Consider the following 15,463-nt stretch of genomic DNA (forward strand, 5'->3'; position numbering starts at 1 on the left):
TTTGCTCTAATTTTACATTAAGAGAGCGGTTTGTCTTTATTTCTCGGCTTGTAATATTTTTTAACTCTCCGCGAGCGCTTTGTGTAGGCATCAGTTAGTGCTGCTTTCTGTCATACGATACGAGAACCAGTTGTTCATGGTATATATCTCGTTTATAAGACAATGTCTCGACCTTTTATCTGAAATATGTATCGAGTTGGTTTGTTATTCCCCTCATTCAGTTTCGTCCTGCTACTTTCGGTCTCGCTGCAGCTTCGTCAGTCCGTGTGACGCGCCGCACTCAATGGCTAGCTCCAGCCGTGGTTTGACTGATAGTAACGTGCTTGAAATATTGTATAATTCAGATGAAAGTTTAGTCGGAAGTAGTAGTGACGGTATTAGCAGCAGTGATAATGAAATAGATGATGTGGCTGTTACGGATGCAGTGGTAAATGATGAGAGTGACGATGAGTACTTGGAAATTTTGTGTAGGAGACTATAGATAACTATACAGGTCAAAAGGAAGTTTTCAAGAGTGAATTCTGATTCCTAAATTCTCTAATAATATTCAGACAAGTCACAGGGACAAACATTGAGCAGTTATCTTATCGGGTTCAGGTGAAGGAAGGTTTGTTTACAAAATACACTCACTTGGGCGGGGAACAAAATATTCAAGGCCGGCGCGCATCAGATAATACAGTTCCAAGGTTGCAGGAAAGACATTTTATCAGGAAATTAGCACCCAAGAGTGAGAAATCCAAACCTCAGAGACGTTGTGTTGTGTGTTCAAAACACGGCAAAATGAAGACGTCGGTGTACTGCTGCCAGGAGTGTGACTTGGGTCTCTATCTCGAAGAGTGCTTCGAACTCTTATCACACGAAACTAAATTACTAAGGAAATGTGAAACAATTATGTAATTATCTGCACGCACATACAGTAGTTCTGTCATAAGGAATTCCAAATTTCTTGAATATCGGGCTACTCTTATACATGTAGTAACGCTTTAAGTGAATCAATGTATTTCAGTCGCGCGTAGTTGAAATCTCATCCGGCCGCGGGATAGGAAGCTCTTTAAATGGCTGAGACGCTGAAGGGTTAAGGGCATCGGGTACTTTCTGTGCAAGTACAAGGCATCTAAAATGCATACATTACAGTAACCCAATTAATGAAGCACATGCACAGGGATCCAGCATAGATTTCTCCTCGTCTTTTTATCATGCTCTTTTTTTTTTTTTTTTTTCCTTGCTTGAGGTTATGTTTGCCAGTGAGTTATCCAAGTGCATTATTTGAATACTGTAAATGCACCTTGTTGGATACATTTTGAAAATAGATTTTTCCAAGGCTTTTGAAAGGTTTAAACTGTGAATCAAGATTAATTGCATGCAGTAACGGGTGTTAGAATATTCTGTGACGTGACAAAGGTTGACATTTCTGAATTACATGTTGGCGGTTAATTCGAAATTACGTCATTCAAAGTTTGTCTTTTGGGTCCCAACGTCTTTGAAGTAATGAGGTTTTAATGTAATGATATGGTAATAATTGGAGGAGATCTAACCTTGCCTGAAGTTGAAAGGAATGGAGCTGCAAGTGAAGCCCATGAACAGAAACTGGCAAATAAGTTAATTTGGGAGGGAGGATTTACACAAGTAGTACAAGCACCAACTAGTCTCAATAACTTACTACAGTAGAACCTCGATAATTCAAAATCAGTTAATTCAAAATGCCGTAATTTGAAGAATCTCTTGTTCCCCAAAACATGAGGTACGGTTTTGCATGTTTTTTAAATTGTTTAATCGAAATACGGATAATTCGTAATTTGAAGAACGTCAGTCCCAGTATTGAAATTCAGACTTTTAATTCAAAATTGTCCTTCAGTTTGTTAAAAATAATACTTTACGGCGTAATTTGAATTAAAAATTCTCCGCGTCACGATAGAACGCGTCTTCCGGAACATGTATCTTTCCACACTTTCACTTTGAAGCACACTGTAGATACACTAATCTCAGAGTTTTCAAATTCTAGTGAAATCAGAGTTCTTTTGTATTCTTCTATTTACTCATTTTACTTAAAGTTTTAGTGTGCAGTTATAAACTTCCAAGTTATTATATTTTATTAATACTGTGTTTTAGTTTATTGTTATATTTTAGTTTAGGGCACTAGTGTTCCTTTTTTGTGTTGCAAGATGGCTAAGCGTCAGTATTCTTCAAAGACACTCAGCTAGAAAGTGAAAATTATAAGGGAGGTTGACAAAGGACAAAAAACGAAAACTGAAATAGCTAAAGACTTTGGAATACCTGTGTCCACGCTGTCAACGTTTTTAAAAAATCTTGAGAGCATAGCAGCTCAGGAAATGCAGGGTGTAAATACAGCAAAGGGAATGCGCATTCGAGGAGCTAAACATTCTGATTTGGAAGTACAATTGATCGAGTGGTTTCGGCATGTTCGGGCAAACAATATCCCTGTAGATGGTGAAATTATTAAGGGGAAGGCGAATGAACTGGCGCTGAAGATGGGTCTCGAGTTTGTGTTCAAACAGGTAGATTCAGCGTTTGAAGGAACGGCACAATATCACGTGGCAGGCAGTGTGCGGAGAAGCCGAATCGGTGAACACTACTGATGCAGACAGTTGGCGAGAAAACATGGCTCACATAATCAATTCGTATGCACCGAACAATATTTTCAATGCCGATGAGACTGCATTGTTTTTTAATGCCAAGCCCAAACAGACTTATGGTTTTAAGGGAGAGAAGTGCCATGGCGGGAAATTTTACAAGGATAGGGTCACAGTCATTCTGTGTTGCAATGTGGACAGAAGCGGGAGACTTCCTCCCCTCGTTGTAGGCAAGTTCGAGAAGCCACGGTGTTTTAAGGGCATCAGGCACTTTCCGTGCAAATATGTCATCTAAAAATTCCTGGATGACAGGCAAAATTTTTGAGGCGTGGCTGGTATGCCTTGAGCGCAAAATGGCATGCCAGGACAGGAAAATGATACTTTTGTTGTTGGATCAGTGCGCTGCACACAAACATAATTTAATTTTAAAACGTGCGTCTTCTTTTTCTGCTGGCCAACACTAAGAGCTATTTGCAGCTCCTAGACCAAGGCATAATTTCATCTGTGAAATGTGCCTACAGAAAGCGACTGGTGCATTACTTTTTCTGGGAAGTTTCTAGAAATATTCCAGCGGGAGAAATACGCAAGTGGAACGTGATTGATGCAATGCGGAGTGTGACAGTTGCCTGGTACGCTATTCCTTCATTGACAGTCAAGAACTGCTTCGTCAAATGTGGTATTGGTTCGTTAAATGAAGTAGAAGAAGAAGAAGAAGAAGAAGAAGAAGGAGAAGAAAACGACAGTGTAGATGAATGGGAGGAGTTACGGCAAAAGTCTGATGTCGGTATGACTTTCTCCGAATACATCGCCATAGACCATGCGGAGACTACTTCAGAAGAGCGGGATCCCGCCATGATGATCAGCTGTGATGACGTGACGCCTGAGGGAGATGCAGCTACAGCTGATGGTGAACACGACAAAGATACGGCGCAGGCGGCAACTATTCTGTCAAAGAATGATGTACTTGCTGCTCTAGCCGTGTTGGATTCAGTGATAAGTGCAAGTGATGCTGACAGCGCTACAGTTAAGGCTATGGTCCATATGGAGCAGTTCGTAGCTAGTGTTTATTTTTAAAAAAACACAAAAAAACGAAGCAACCTCTCATACATTCTTTCTTTAAAAGGCAATAAGCCTAATGTGCGACCAAAAAAGAAAAGAAAAAACCCTACTGGACCATTCAACATTAGTGAACTATTCAGGTAGTCAGGTACTGTACAAAGTATCTATTATTCGTGATATTTGTTTTAAATATATGTCTAGGTTTTTAAAGTTTGTTTTGTTGGTGTCATGTGTTTCCAATATATGTCTCTGTTTTTAAAGTTTGTTTTGTTGATGTAATGTGTTTCCAATTTGGACAGCCTTGTTGGCACTCCTGTGCAAGTGCACTTAAATCAAGTAGATTATAACCTATTTGCTTAAATTGCGTTGTGTATATACAGTAGATTATCGTACTCCTTGTCTTTGATACGTGTTTTATTTTTCTCGGGAGTGAGGTTACGTTTGACAGTGTATGGCGTTATCCAAGAGCATTATTTCAATAAATGCACCTTGTTGGATACATTTAGGAATTTTTTTTCCCACGGCATTTGAAAGGTTTAACTGTGAATCAAGGTGATTGCATGCTATAAAGGATCTTAGAATATTTTGTGATGCAGCAGGGGTTGGCATTTCTGAACTTCAAGTTAGCGGCGGTTAATTCAAAATCACGTAATTCAAAGTCCAATTTTTGCGTCCCAACACATGACACCAACAAAACAAACTTTAAAAACCTAGACATATATTTAAAACAAATATCAATAATAATAGATACTTTGTACAGTACCTGAGTACCTGAATAGTTCACTAACAAGGAAGTTAATAAATTTGGGGCTTACCTTAAAATACAATTCATTTGTTGAATAGGTGAAGGGAGTAATGTAGATACACTTTGGGCAAACTTTAAAGGAATCATTAGAGAAGGAGAGAAGAGATTTCTACCTGTTAAGAAGGGTAAAATGTGGTTATGGTGGTTATGTTGAACAGCAGAGAACTCGTGGGATATCCTTGTAGTGCCTATTAGATTGTCCAATCTCTCTTGTTTATTTGGACATTTTTTTCCTGAAATTCCTGAAATTTATTGCTGCATTATCTCCTCCTGGTATGCTTTTGACATAGAATACATCTTTTTTATTTTGTTTTTTGTTTTCTGTACCCTGCTCAGGATTTTGAACGTCACACGGGAATGTATAATAAGTTCGGCTTCATAACTTTGTAAAAATAAATGATACCTAAATGGTTAAAATTCAGCTAAAGAGGTAAAGAATAAAAATATTGAAATTAGTTTCAATAATCGGAGGCATCATAACGAGTGGTGGGGATGTCTGACATTTTTAGTTGAAATCGAGATTATTGCGACTCAGTGAAATGAATATAGTTCATGACTCTGTGGTGCTAGAGTGTTGAATGTGGTATCTTTACATTTGTCTCTCAGAACTCTACCAAAATAGCTACCATTGGTCACCATAACTTCCATAACTTCATAACCAGATCAGTTGAAAACTTGAAATTTGAGCTAAATTTTCAAAATGGCTAAGTATCTTTGGTCTAATTGGATCAGAAAGTACTGTAAACGCATTCAGGAGGATTGTGGAAAATCTGAGGAATTGAGTAAGCCTAAGAAGTCTGCAGTAGAACGTGCCAGAGAGTACTGACAGCTCAAGAAGCTGAAGGCATCTGTGGAGCGGGACATACAGCCCAGCAAGCTTGTGTAGCCCATTGACTGGGAGTTAGCAGTGGATGAAGAAGCAGTCACTGGGGAGCCCTCACAAACCATCTCTGACCACCAACAGCTTGTGGAGGATGACTAGGCCTGAGCGGAGGAGGCACATTGGGAGAGAGTGTGATTCTGTGGTGGTGGTATTGTGATGTGTAGTGTGTATATGAAGATGTGTATTTTTCCCTGGTTTCCCCATTTTAGGTCAGTTTCTGTCCCTTCTCGTAACCTTTTTACTGCCATGCTTTGATGATTAGATTATTTTAAAGGAAGAAGCACTTTTACATATGCATTTTTTTAAATGGTACTATTGCTAGAATAGTCCCGTTTCTTGATACAGGGTCGGAGATGAGGTGAGATGATATTGTATGGCATGTTTTTGTGGCTGGATGCTCTTCCTGGTGTCAACCTCAGTTGAGGTGCTAATGAAATGAATGGTAGTGAATGAAATTCGGCAAGGAGGTGGAACAGATCGCCTGTGGCCTATGAGTAGGAACTGTCCTGGCATCTACCTGGAAGTAAAATAGGCAAACCATTCTCAGAGCAGCTGATGGTGGGGTTTGAACCCACTCACCTCCCGAATTTAGAGTTTGGCTCCATAGCTGTAGCATATTAACACTGTAATACCACTAGTGGAAGATAACAGAATTGGTGATTCCAGAAGTAGTATCATAATCGTGAACATTTTGGAAGAAACGTACCTGAGGTGGTGTGACAATTCATCATATTCATCCCTACCACTTTGACACATTCTTGTAGTTCATTATCGCTCCCCATGTATTCTCGATCTTCCTCTTTAAAAAATTCCTCTCTGGAATCACTGTTTATGAGGAAATATTCAATTTCTTTGTCAACAAGAGATGAATGTATACTTTGAGATGCCATGGTGGCTACACGATAGCAGGAAAGATATTACACTCCAACAAAGCTGAATAACATCAGTTTGCTTTTAAAACATGTGAAGTGGGGTGGTATGTCTGCAGTCCCAAACTTTTTTGAACATTCCCATGGAAATTCAAAGTATAACACTATCCTGTACATACATGGGCTTGGCAAAGAAGATACCGCACCAAAATGTAAATGCACGGGTTTGTCAGACAAGGCACAGCGTTCAGAAAGGTATATATGAGGATGTGGCATTCAATGGGTTATCTGTGTAATAAAGCAAAATTTATTTGGAGCAGACTGCTGAAACTTGTGATGTGAATTGGATCGCAGAAAGTAAGTTCAGTCATTTCTAAACAGGCTTGGCATTTTATTCTTGCCTCAGTATGATGCCCTTCTTTGTGTTTATTAGTGTAAAGTAATTATTAGTTATGAACCATTTTTTTATGTTATCAGGTCCCGACTTTGGACTCTACTGCGTGAATCACCTGCTCTTGCCCATGGTTCAAGGCTGGTTGCGTAAGACAGGACGCATATATCGTGGCTGGGATAACTTCGCTCCTAACTTCAAACAATGCTGTGGGCTAGCCACTGATCTTGTAGTTGAATACCTCACTCATCTCCAAGGTAAGGATATTATCATGGTTATATGTGGTAATTCTTAAGATTTGTATACTTACATGACCAGCCTGTGGATTTTTTCACCTTATCTTAGAATACCAGTTTGAGTACATTGCATCCAGACTTATCTGGACTTGCCGGGTTTGGAAGTCACCTGGATGAAGGAAATTCTGGATAATCTGAAAAATCAAGTAGAATATAGTTCAAGAATAAGAAAAATTTACAATTGGTCCACCATAGTCAATACACAAATAAATGTCTTAAAATTTTTTAAAAAGAAATATCACACAGTAGGAACATGTTTTGGCCCCTCTGGGCCCTGTTTCATAAAACATCTTTCACTAATATTACTCGTAAGAAACCAATAATATTAACTAATAATATTAGTATTATGTTTCATAAAATTATTAGTTAATAATATTAGTTATTAGTTTATGAGTCAAAATTATTAGTAGACGTTCTTAATAATATTAGTAAATTGTTTCATGGACAACATGACTAATAAAAGTTACTCATATTATTAGGATTATTTCCATGAGTGTATTTTGACTCATAATTCATATTGTTAGTGAAACCAAAGTGAGCGGTATTTTAATATTTTAGCATAAAATCATGAAGATCACTGAAATGGTCGACTGTGATTCAAATAGTGATAAGGAACGAGTGTAGGTATTCACTGTTCAATAAATGTTATGTGAAAAACAGCCTGTACTGACATGTAACAAACATATGAATACTGGTACAATGGGAGATTTAGGTTAGATTACATAACTTTTGAGTATTTGCTTGATAGGATTGGTAGGTAATAGAACATTCCACTGCAAGAAATGAAGCATAACCTTAAAATAGCAGCTTCGCATTGCACTCCACCAGTTGGTAGTGATACACAGTATCGTTGTGTTTCTCTAGTGCAGTTCTGCTTGGACACTCCAAGTATCTTTTAAAATCTTGGCTTATATCACCAGTAAACCAAGATGATGCTAGTGATGATTATTGTTTTAAGAGGAAGTAGGCTACAACTAGGCAACCATCATCTATAATAACACTAATCTGATAGAAAAATGGAAAGGATCCGACATTTTGAAAATGAAGGTATCGGCTAAAGAAAGAGAAGGGCCATGAAGGGCGTCATAATGAAAGACTCTCTCTGCCTCGCAACGTAATACTGTCAGGGTCGGAAAAGAACAAGAGTTGAACAAGGGAGGTCAGAAGGGTAGATGCAAATGAGCCTGGCAGAAGTAAGTTGAAGCAGTGGCAGGACTCATCTCAGTGCCCCATGTTCACCAACACACTCTCCCAAGTTGAGAGCCCTGGGACCCCTTTTAGTCGCCTCTTATGACAGGCAGGGGATACCGTGGCTGTTATTCTACTGCCCCCACCAACAGGGGTAGTAAACAAAGATTTTGCTAGTCCATCTCAACAGAGATTTTTAAGAGCACATGAAATAAAAAGTAAAAGGAACGAGGAGAGTTATAGTGTGAAAAAGGCTGCAAATAGTTGACACTTTATCTCAATCACTTTCTGCAAAGAAATTTTCTTCTCTCACATTATTTTCACTCCTATCCATTTTCATATGTATTGAAGTCGCAACAACAAAAATCTCATGTGAGCCTTTGAATATGTGGATTAATAGTCGGTTGTAGTCAAGGTCAAGCATTAGCCTACTGCTAGGAACAAACCAAGAACATATGCAACAGACCGATTCTAACCTCCATTTGTGTCAGCTGACTAATGAACTAGTATTATTAGTGAAGATATTTTATTAGTCATGTGTAAATCTTTATGAAACAGAGTTTGGTTAACTAATAATAATTTTTATGAGTTCTAATATTATTAGCTAATATTATTAGTTAGTTTTATGAAACAGGGCCCAGGGCCTTTGTCAGCCTTAAAAATAAGTTATAAGTTAAAAAGCCTCTAAAAAATAATACTAAAAATGAGTCCTTACAAAAAGTTATCTTCAAATATCTTACATAACCAAGAAAACACCACATAGAGGAACATGTAATATTTCTTGAAAATCTTTTTTTTTTTTTTTTTTTGCTAGGGGCTTTACGTCGCACCGACACAGATAGGTCTTATGGCGACGATGGGATGGGAAAGGCGTAGGAGTTGGAAGGAAGCGGCCGTGGCCTTAATTAAGGTACAGCCCCAGCATTTGCCTGGTGTGAAAATGGGAAACCACGGAAAACCATTTTCAAAGCTGCCGATAGGGATTCGAACCTACTATCTCCCGGATGCAAGCTCACAGCCGCGCGCCTCTACGCGCACGGCCAATGAAAATCTTTTTGTTTGAAATGTCTTGAGAATGATATTTCTTAAATTTGACACATTTGTGTATTGTGTATAGTACAGTTGGAAGAAACAAGTTTATGCTTTTATTTTCACAAACAGTACAAACATTTATACATTGTTAATTCTACTGTCTCTTGTGTGATATTACACACTATAGATTAGTGAGTCATTATACTACACTGCTAAAATAATGGGGCAGGCCCTGCAGTGTAGGGTAGTGTGCCTGCCTCTTCAGAGGCCCTGGGTTAGATTCCCAGGCAAGTCAGAGTTTTTTAACTGGTTCTGAGGTCTGGTTCGAGGTCTACTCAGCCTACCTGATTACAATTGAGGAGCTATCTGTAGAGGCACCTGTTTTTGTTGAAAATTTTTGCCTAATTTTGTCAATTTTTAACAGTTATTTCAGTATATTTTTAGCTATTTTTATTTTATGTTTTTAATAATTTCGCTAAATTTTATTTCCACTTTTCAGCAATAACAGGTCAACCAAGAACTTAGTTGATAACACATTTGCAGTATAATAACATTGTATTTTTGCATAGGTATATATACATGAGTATATATACATGGTTCTGCTTCAAACACATACAGTATTACACATTATATCAAAGCATGGAAATTTGAAAAAATTTTATCAGCTGTCACTTTAACAAGTAGAGCCTAGCCTAAGTATATCATTTGCACATCAGCCTGAAAAAGACAGAGATACCATGAGTTCCATATTAATGGGAGTCAGAGCTGTTCTCGTGTCAGACATTACATTACAATACGTTGAGAATACCCTCTCACTATCAACATTGCTGACTGATCATGAAGATATTCTCCAAGGTACTCAACACTTTTAAACCATGAGTTCCACCTGGTGATATCAGGAATAGGGAAGAGTTTAGCTTTAGTGGGTTCGTCTTCATATTTCTGTTTCAAGAATTGAATGTATACATGCTGTGTCTTCCATGTAAAGGAAGATGTGTTTTGCCTGTACAACACATTGGTTCAAAGCACTAAGTTCCATAGCCTGCACACTGCCCACCAAATTGAGTTTATGAACCTAGCACTGCGTGTGTACTAACCCTTCTGAAACTAAAACCCTAACTGCGTTTATGTGCTTGCCTATGTAACGTGCTGAATCTGAAGATATAGAAACTATTACTAAATTTCAAGTTTGTGAATTACATTCATAATTGCCTGTGAACATGCTGTAGCATTAGCATTTGCAATAACTTTCACTCCTCCTAAAAATAACTTCTGAACTGTTCTATCACCACAACTAAGCACTTTTACCAGAACCATAAACATACATTGCCCTTTTTTTTATTAGTTGTTTCATCACACAGAATTGAAAGTCCCTCATCTTTCCTCCTCCTCTTTGATGATTTGAGGTACAGAACCTTCCCGCAGTCTTCCAGCTATGGGCAAGTCTCCAGCATCTTAAAAAATCAGTAGGCCTAATATTAGAGGGCTCTTTAACATCATTTCGGTAGATAGTGGGTTCGAATCCCACTGTCGGCAGCCCTGAAGATGGTTTTCCATGGTTTCCCATTTTCACACCAGGCAGATGCTGGGGCTGTACATTAATTAAGGCCATGGCCACTTCCTTCCAACTCCCAGGCCTTTCCTATCCCATCGTCGCCATAAGACCTATCTGTGGTGCGGCGTAAAGCCACTAGCAAAAAAAAAAAAAAAAAAAAAAAATCATCATTTGAATGAATGAAATCATTTATAATTTTAAGTAAATGAAAGATTCAGCATGTATTATCTAGGCCTAAATGTCATTAAATGAGAAAACCAGCATAACCGCACAAAGTTATTAGAAAAACATAACCTCAAATTTCTTTCTCGCAAAAATTTTATAATATTGAACAAACCTGGTATATATTTCTCCATCCACTTTCTCATCTTCGGATAATCAACTTTTCCAGTGGAATATTAAATTTTCCTCCATAAAAACTTGAGTTGTGGATAAAATGCATTCGTCTTTATCGTATTTCGCTTGTTTTGCCGCTGAACTAGTGTCTGTGAGACTGGCTTGTCTTCTGATGCCTGCAGTCGTTAGCGCCTTTTCCTTGTTCTTCTTGTGTACAATTCTGCCACTCAGTTCGCACATTACAGTATTTGTATATCAGTATCTTTCTAGTTTTGTCAAACACGTAAAATCCTTCCAATGCAAATTCTTTTTCTTGATCAAAATCTGTCGCAACCATTTTAATAAACTGAACAAAAAATAGGAAATTAAACGCACCGATCTGCTGCGATTTTCAACAGGCAAGAGGACACCATCACTTAATTATGAATACGATAAATTTCTCTTTTTGCAGGAGGCTAATTTATTGATAATCGATATACTATATCTTAGCTTTCAATATATGTATGTATATATACATACTGTAGAATCCCGTTTAACCAAACTTCGCTTAACCGAAACCTGGCTTAACCGAAATCCTCTGGCAAAATTGTATTTTAATATTTCATTTTCACCCTCACTCTTAGACGTCGATATTAGTAATTCTCTTGCTATAGGCCTATGTGATGAGAGCTACTAGGAAAACCCTATTTTTATATTATGACTTATGCCAGAATGAATGTGTAGTATAAAACAAAACAGTTTCTTACCCTCTAGTTCGTTCCATGATACATTTTTTCTTGAACAAGCGGGAATTATTTTTTAAAATTATTATTATTGTTATTATTATTATTATTATTATTATTATTATTATTATTATTATTATTATTATTCGTCATGAAGATTATGTAGACTGTGGTTAACGTTGCTTCAGTTGTGGGAGTTTCATCTTGTTTACTGCTCGGACTATACTGCAGCTTCTGTTAGGAAACCAGGGAAGTCCAGCGACCCTTCTCCATTAATATTTTTCTATCACCCAAGGTCGTTCCACTGGCCTTGCAGTTCTATGCTGTAGTTCCAATGCTTTTCTACCGCATTTCAACATGGACTACGTGCTCATAATGGCACTGTATCTTGTCTTATTCTTATCCTAAGAATGCTGCCCCAGGCATCTGGACTGGGTTCTGTTGAAATAGAGTAGCAGGGTACAGTAGGGCCTACACAGTAATCAATTGTGTTAACAGTACAGTGGGAAGAGCGTGCTTATTGAATGTCAACTAAATGAAAACGCGTTGTTGTAAGCATTAAAAAAAAAACCAGAGTTAATGCATTTTTATTTCGACATTTAACTTCCGAAAATATTTATCATGTGTCCTTTGAGAAAACGCGTCAACCGAAGTGGCTCCGCCCCCTTTATTTCGGATAAACGGGGTTCTACTGTATATCGAAAGGGTATAAAGTCGATTGTGGCATCGATTATCGGATTTTATTGCCACAACTCGCCTCGAATCTCCGTCACTAACTTCAAATGATGCAATTCCGAATAATGTCGTAAATTATTGAACGTAAATAGTTTAGCATTTTTGAGCCAAATTCGTAAAATTTTGCGATTTTATGCTTTGCGAAAAACAGGTGCCTCTGGCTATCTGATAGTGAGATAGTAATGCCAGTTTAGAAAGCCAAGAATAACAGCCAAGAAGATTGATCATGCTGACCACATGACACATCGTAATCTGTAAGTCTTTGGGCTGTGCATTCGTTGCTAGGTAGGCCAAGGCCCTTCAGACTTGTTGTGCCATGTGATTTTTTCTTAAAATAATGGATTAATTTATTTTGTGCTCATTTTGTGTATTGTTTGCGTACAGCACAATTCCGCAGACATTTCTCTGACATCAGTTCTGTGGATGTCGTTCCCATTTGGTATTCTGAGTAAGCCATCACTACATTCAGCTTTGTCGTCGTGTCTATATGAGACGTCACCTTTTCTTATTGTGCACCAGAGTCATTTTTAGTTCGACACTGCTCCAGTATTGCTGTCTTTATTATATGCAGATGCTCATGCGGCTATAACTTTGTCGTCCATTATCATACCATAGCCAATGTCATTTTCTGTGTGTAACTTGGCATTTACATCCTTAACATCTACACCTGAACAACCAGGCATGTTTACAAACATTTCAACAAAGTCTGAAGGCTGGAGCTCATCACTAGAGACGAGAATTATAGGCACTAAAACAGTTAAAATAGGCAGGCGTATAGGCTCTTAAATTAGCCAAAATAGGCACATAAATAGGCACTAATGTGTAAAATAGGCAACAAAATAGGCATGAAAAATACTTATAATTCAATAACACGCTCAATTACTATAAAATAAATTTACAACAAGTAACTTTTCAATGTTTTCCGGTAAGAATCTTGTTCTCCTGTCGGGCAGAATATTTTGTACTGAGAGAAATCTCTCAACATCACAGGAAGTGATTGGACAAAACTTGCAGTGAAGCCACTTCATCTGGTTTTAGTTCAACTGCTTCATCTACTTCACCTCGTAGCACCCTGGCTACTTTTACCGTCATTTTCGAACATGGATTCTACTGCAGGACTCTTATGGAACTTCTTGCTGACAGCGGCTACCTTCTCAGAGGTTCAGTCAAAATTTCTGACTTCTTCCACAACCCTAAATGACTCCACCGGCGGAAAGCCACTCGTCCCAACTCGGTGATTGCTCCCGGCAGCTTGTTGAAGTCTGAAGATGCTCCAGTTTATGCAGGGGAGATATTAGCTCCCACCACTGCAGTGTACAGGTCTATAGAAAATTGTTGTTGGTCGCTGCTCACAGTGGACTGGTAGAAAAGCTGCGATGACAACGCTTTCTGTACTCGTGTCAAATGCACCACAGTATATCTGTGTTGATCTATATAGTATCTTTTCACATTTGATCTGAAAAATAATAAAACTGACTTAAATAACAATGTTCTTATATTCCTACAACTGGGCTAATTGGCAATAATGCTTGATATAAACATAATAAAGCGTATGGCCTCCAGAGAGGCCTGGTGTGGGTCTTTTTCTCGTAGACGACCTATTAGGCGACCTGCATGTCTGTGAAAATGAGGGCCCTACCTAGGCTGATTTCTAACGCTGAAAATGCCACACATACCCAGCCCCAGAGCCACTGGAATTAACCAATTAAGGTTGAAATCACCGACCTGACCGGAAATCGAACCCGGAACCCTGTGAACCGAAGGCCAGTACGCTGACCATTCAGCCAACGATTCAGACAGTATAAACATGTGTTTGTTTCATTAAAAAAAGAGAAAGACTATTAGAGGTGATGTTTCTAGGAGTAGAAAACTTTAAAGTAGGAAAAAGAGAATTCGTAATTTATATGGAAATATGTCCTCAAAAATGTTCACATATAATCTGCCAATTTCCTGTTGAGTTCACCAGGTGAAAAAATCATAAAAATGACGCAAAACAATACCTGAGTAGCGTAGAGGAGAGAACCTTCCTATATGCTTGCCAGATACTCTCCAAGCTGCCTCTAGCAGTATTCTTACTTATGTAGAAGAATTAAAACGGAGGCACTATAAATATCAGATTTGTGAACATTTTATATGTTGCTATTCGCAGGCTTTGGTCAGCCGGATCAGCTGTCATGAAGACTATTTTCTGTTGCCTGCAATACAGTAGATTCTGCATCGTGTGTGCCCACAAGGCTGAGACCCTCGTTGAAAATTAGAAAACCGCGTGATTTGAAATTGTCGAGTCATGCGCCCATAAACTTACTTTTTGTCACAATTTATCAAAAGTCTAGATTGGATGCTAGAGCTTTCGCACTCCAGACTCTTTGTCTGCCCCCTCCCAGCACAACGGTTACTAACCGGACCTCACCAATCCAGACCAACGGTCTTTTCACTGGCCTGGTCTTGTAAAGATAGTCTTTGTAGCCTTGTTAAACACACTGTGACATCGTCCAAGCTGTGCCTTCTTGCATGCCTAGCCTCTGTGACATCGTCCTAGCTGCACCACATTTGATCATCAACCTATATTTCGCGAAGGCATAGCGGAAGCGTAATAGAGTTCACCAGAGCCTACACATAGCACTGGTGAATGTTATTCACGATTTTTAAAAATTACAATTCAGTTGTAGTCCGCACCTGTGGTGTAGTAGTTAGCGTGATTAGCCGCCACTCACGGAGGCCCGGGTTCGATTCCCGGTTCTGCCTCGAAATTATAAAAGTGGCATGAGGGCTGGAACGGAGTCCACTCAGCCTTGGGAGGTCAACAAAGTAGAAGTGGGTTCTATTCCCACCTCAGCCATCCTCGAAGTGGTTTTCTGTGGTTTCTCACTTCTCCTCCAGTAAACTGCCGTGATGGTACCTAATTTAAAGACGTGACCACATCCTTCCCTCTCCTTTGCCTGTCCCTTCCAATATTCCCATGCCTTAGCAAGGCCGCTGTTCAGCATAGAAGGTGAGGCTG

The 15,463-nt window shown here is 38.7% G+C and overlaps 1 protein-coding gene across 1 annotated transcript in view; it reads left to right on the plus strand.

Moving 5' to 3' along the window:
• The window catches only part of LOC136874117 (brefeldin A-inhibited guanine nucleotide-exchange protein 3), a 428,916-nt gene that overhangs the window by 325,250 nt on the left and 88,203 nt on the right, over positions 1-15,463 (plus strand). The window contains exon 26 of the mRNA XM_067147676.2: positions 6,685-6,855. Within this exon, the coding sequence (XP_067003777.2) occupies positions 6,685-6,855 (171 nt within the window). The remainder of the gene's footprint in view (positions 1-6,684; positions 6,856-15,463) is intronic.

The sequence above is a fragment of the Anabrus simplex genome, chromosome 1 (assembly GCF_040414725.1).
Source record: "Anabrus simplex isolate iqAnaSimp1 chromosome 1, ASM4041472v1, whole genome shotgun sequence".
Lineage (NCBI taxonomy): Eukaryota > Metazoa > Arthropoda > Insecta > Orthoptera > Tettigoniidae > Anabrus > Anabrus simplex.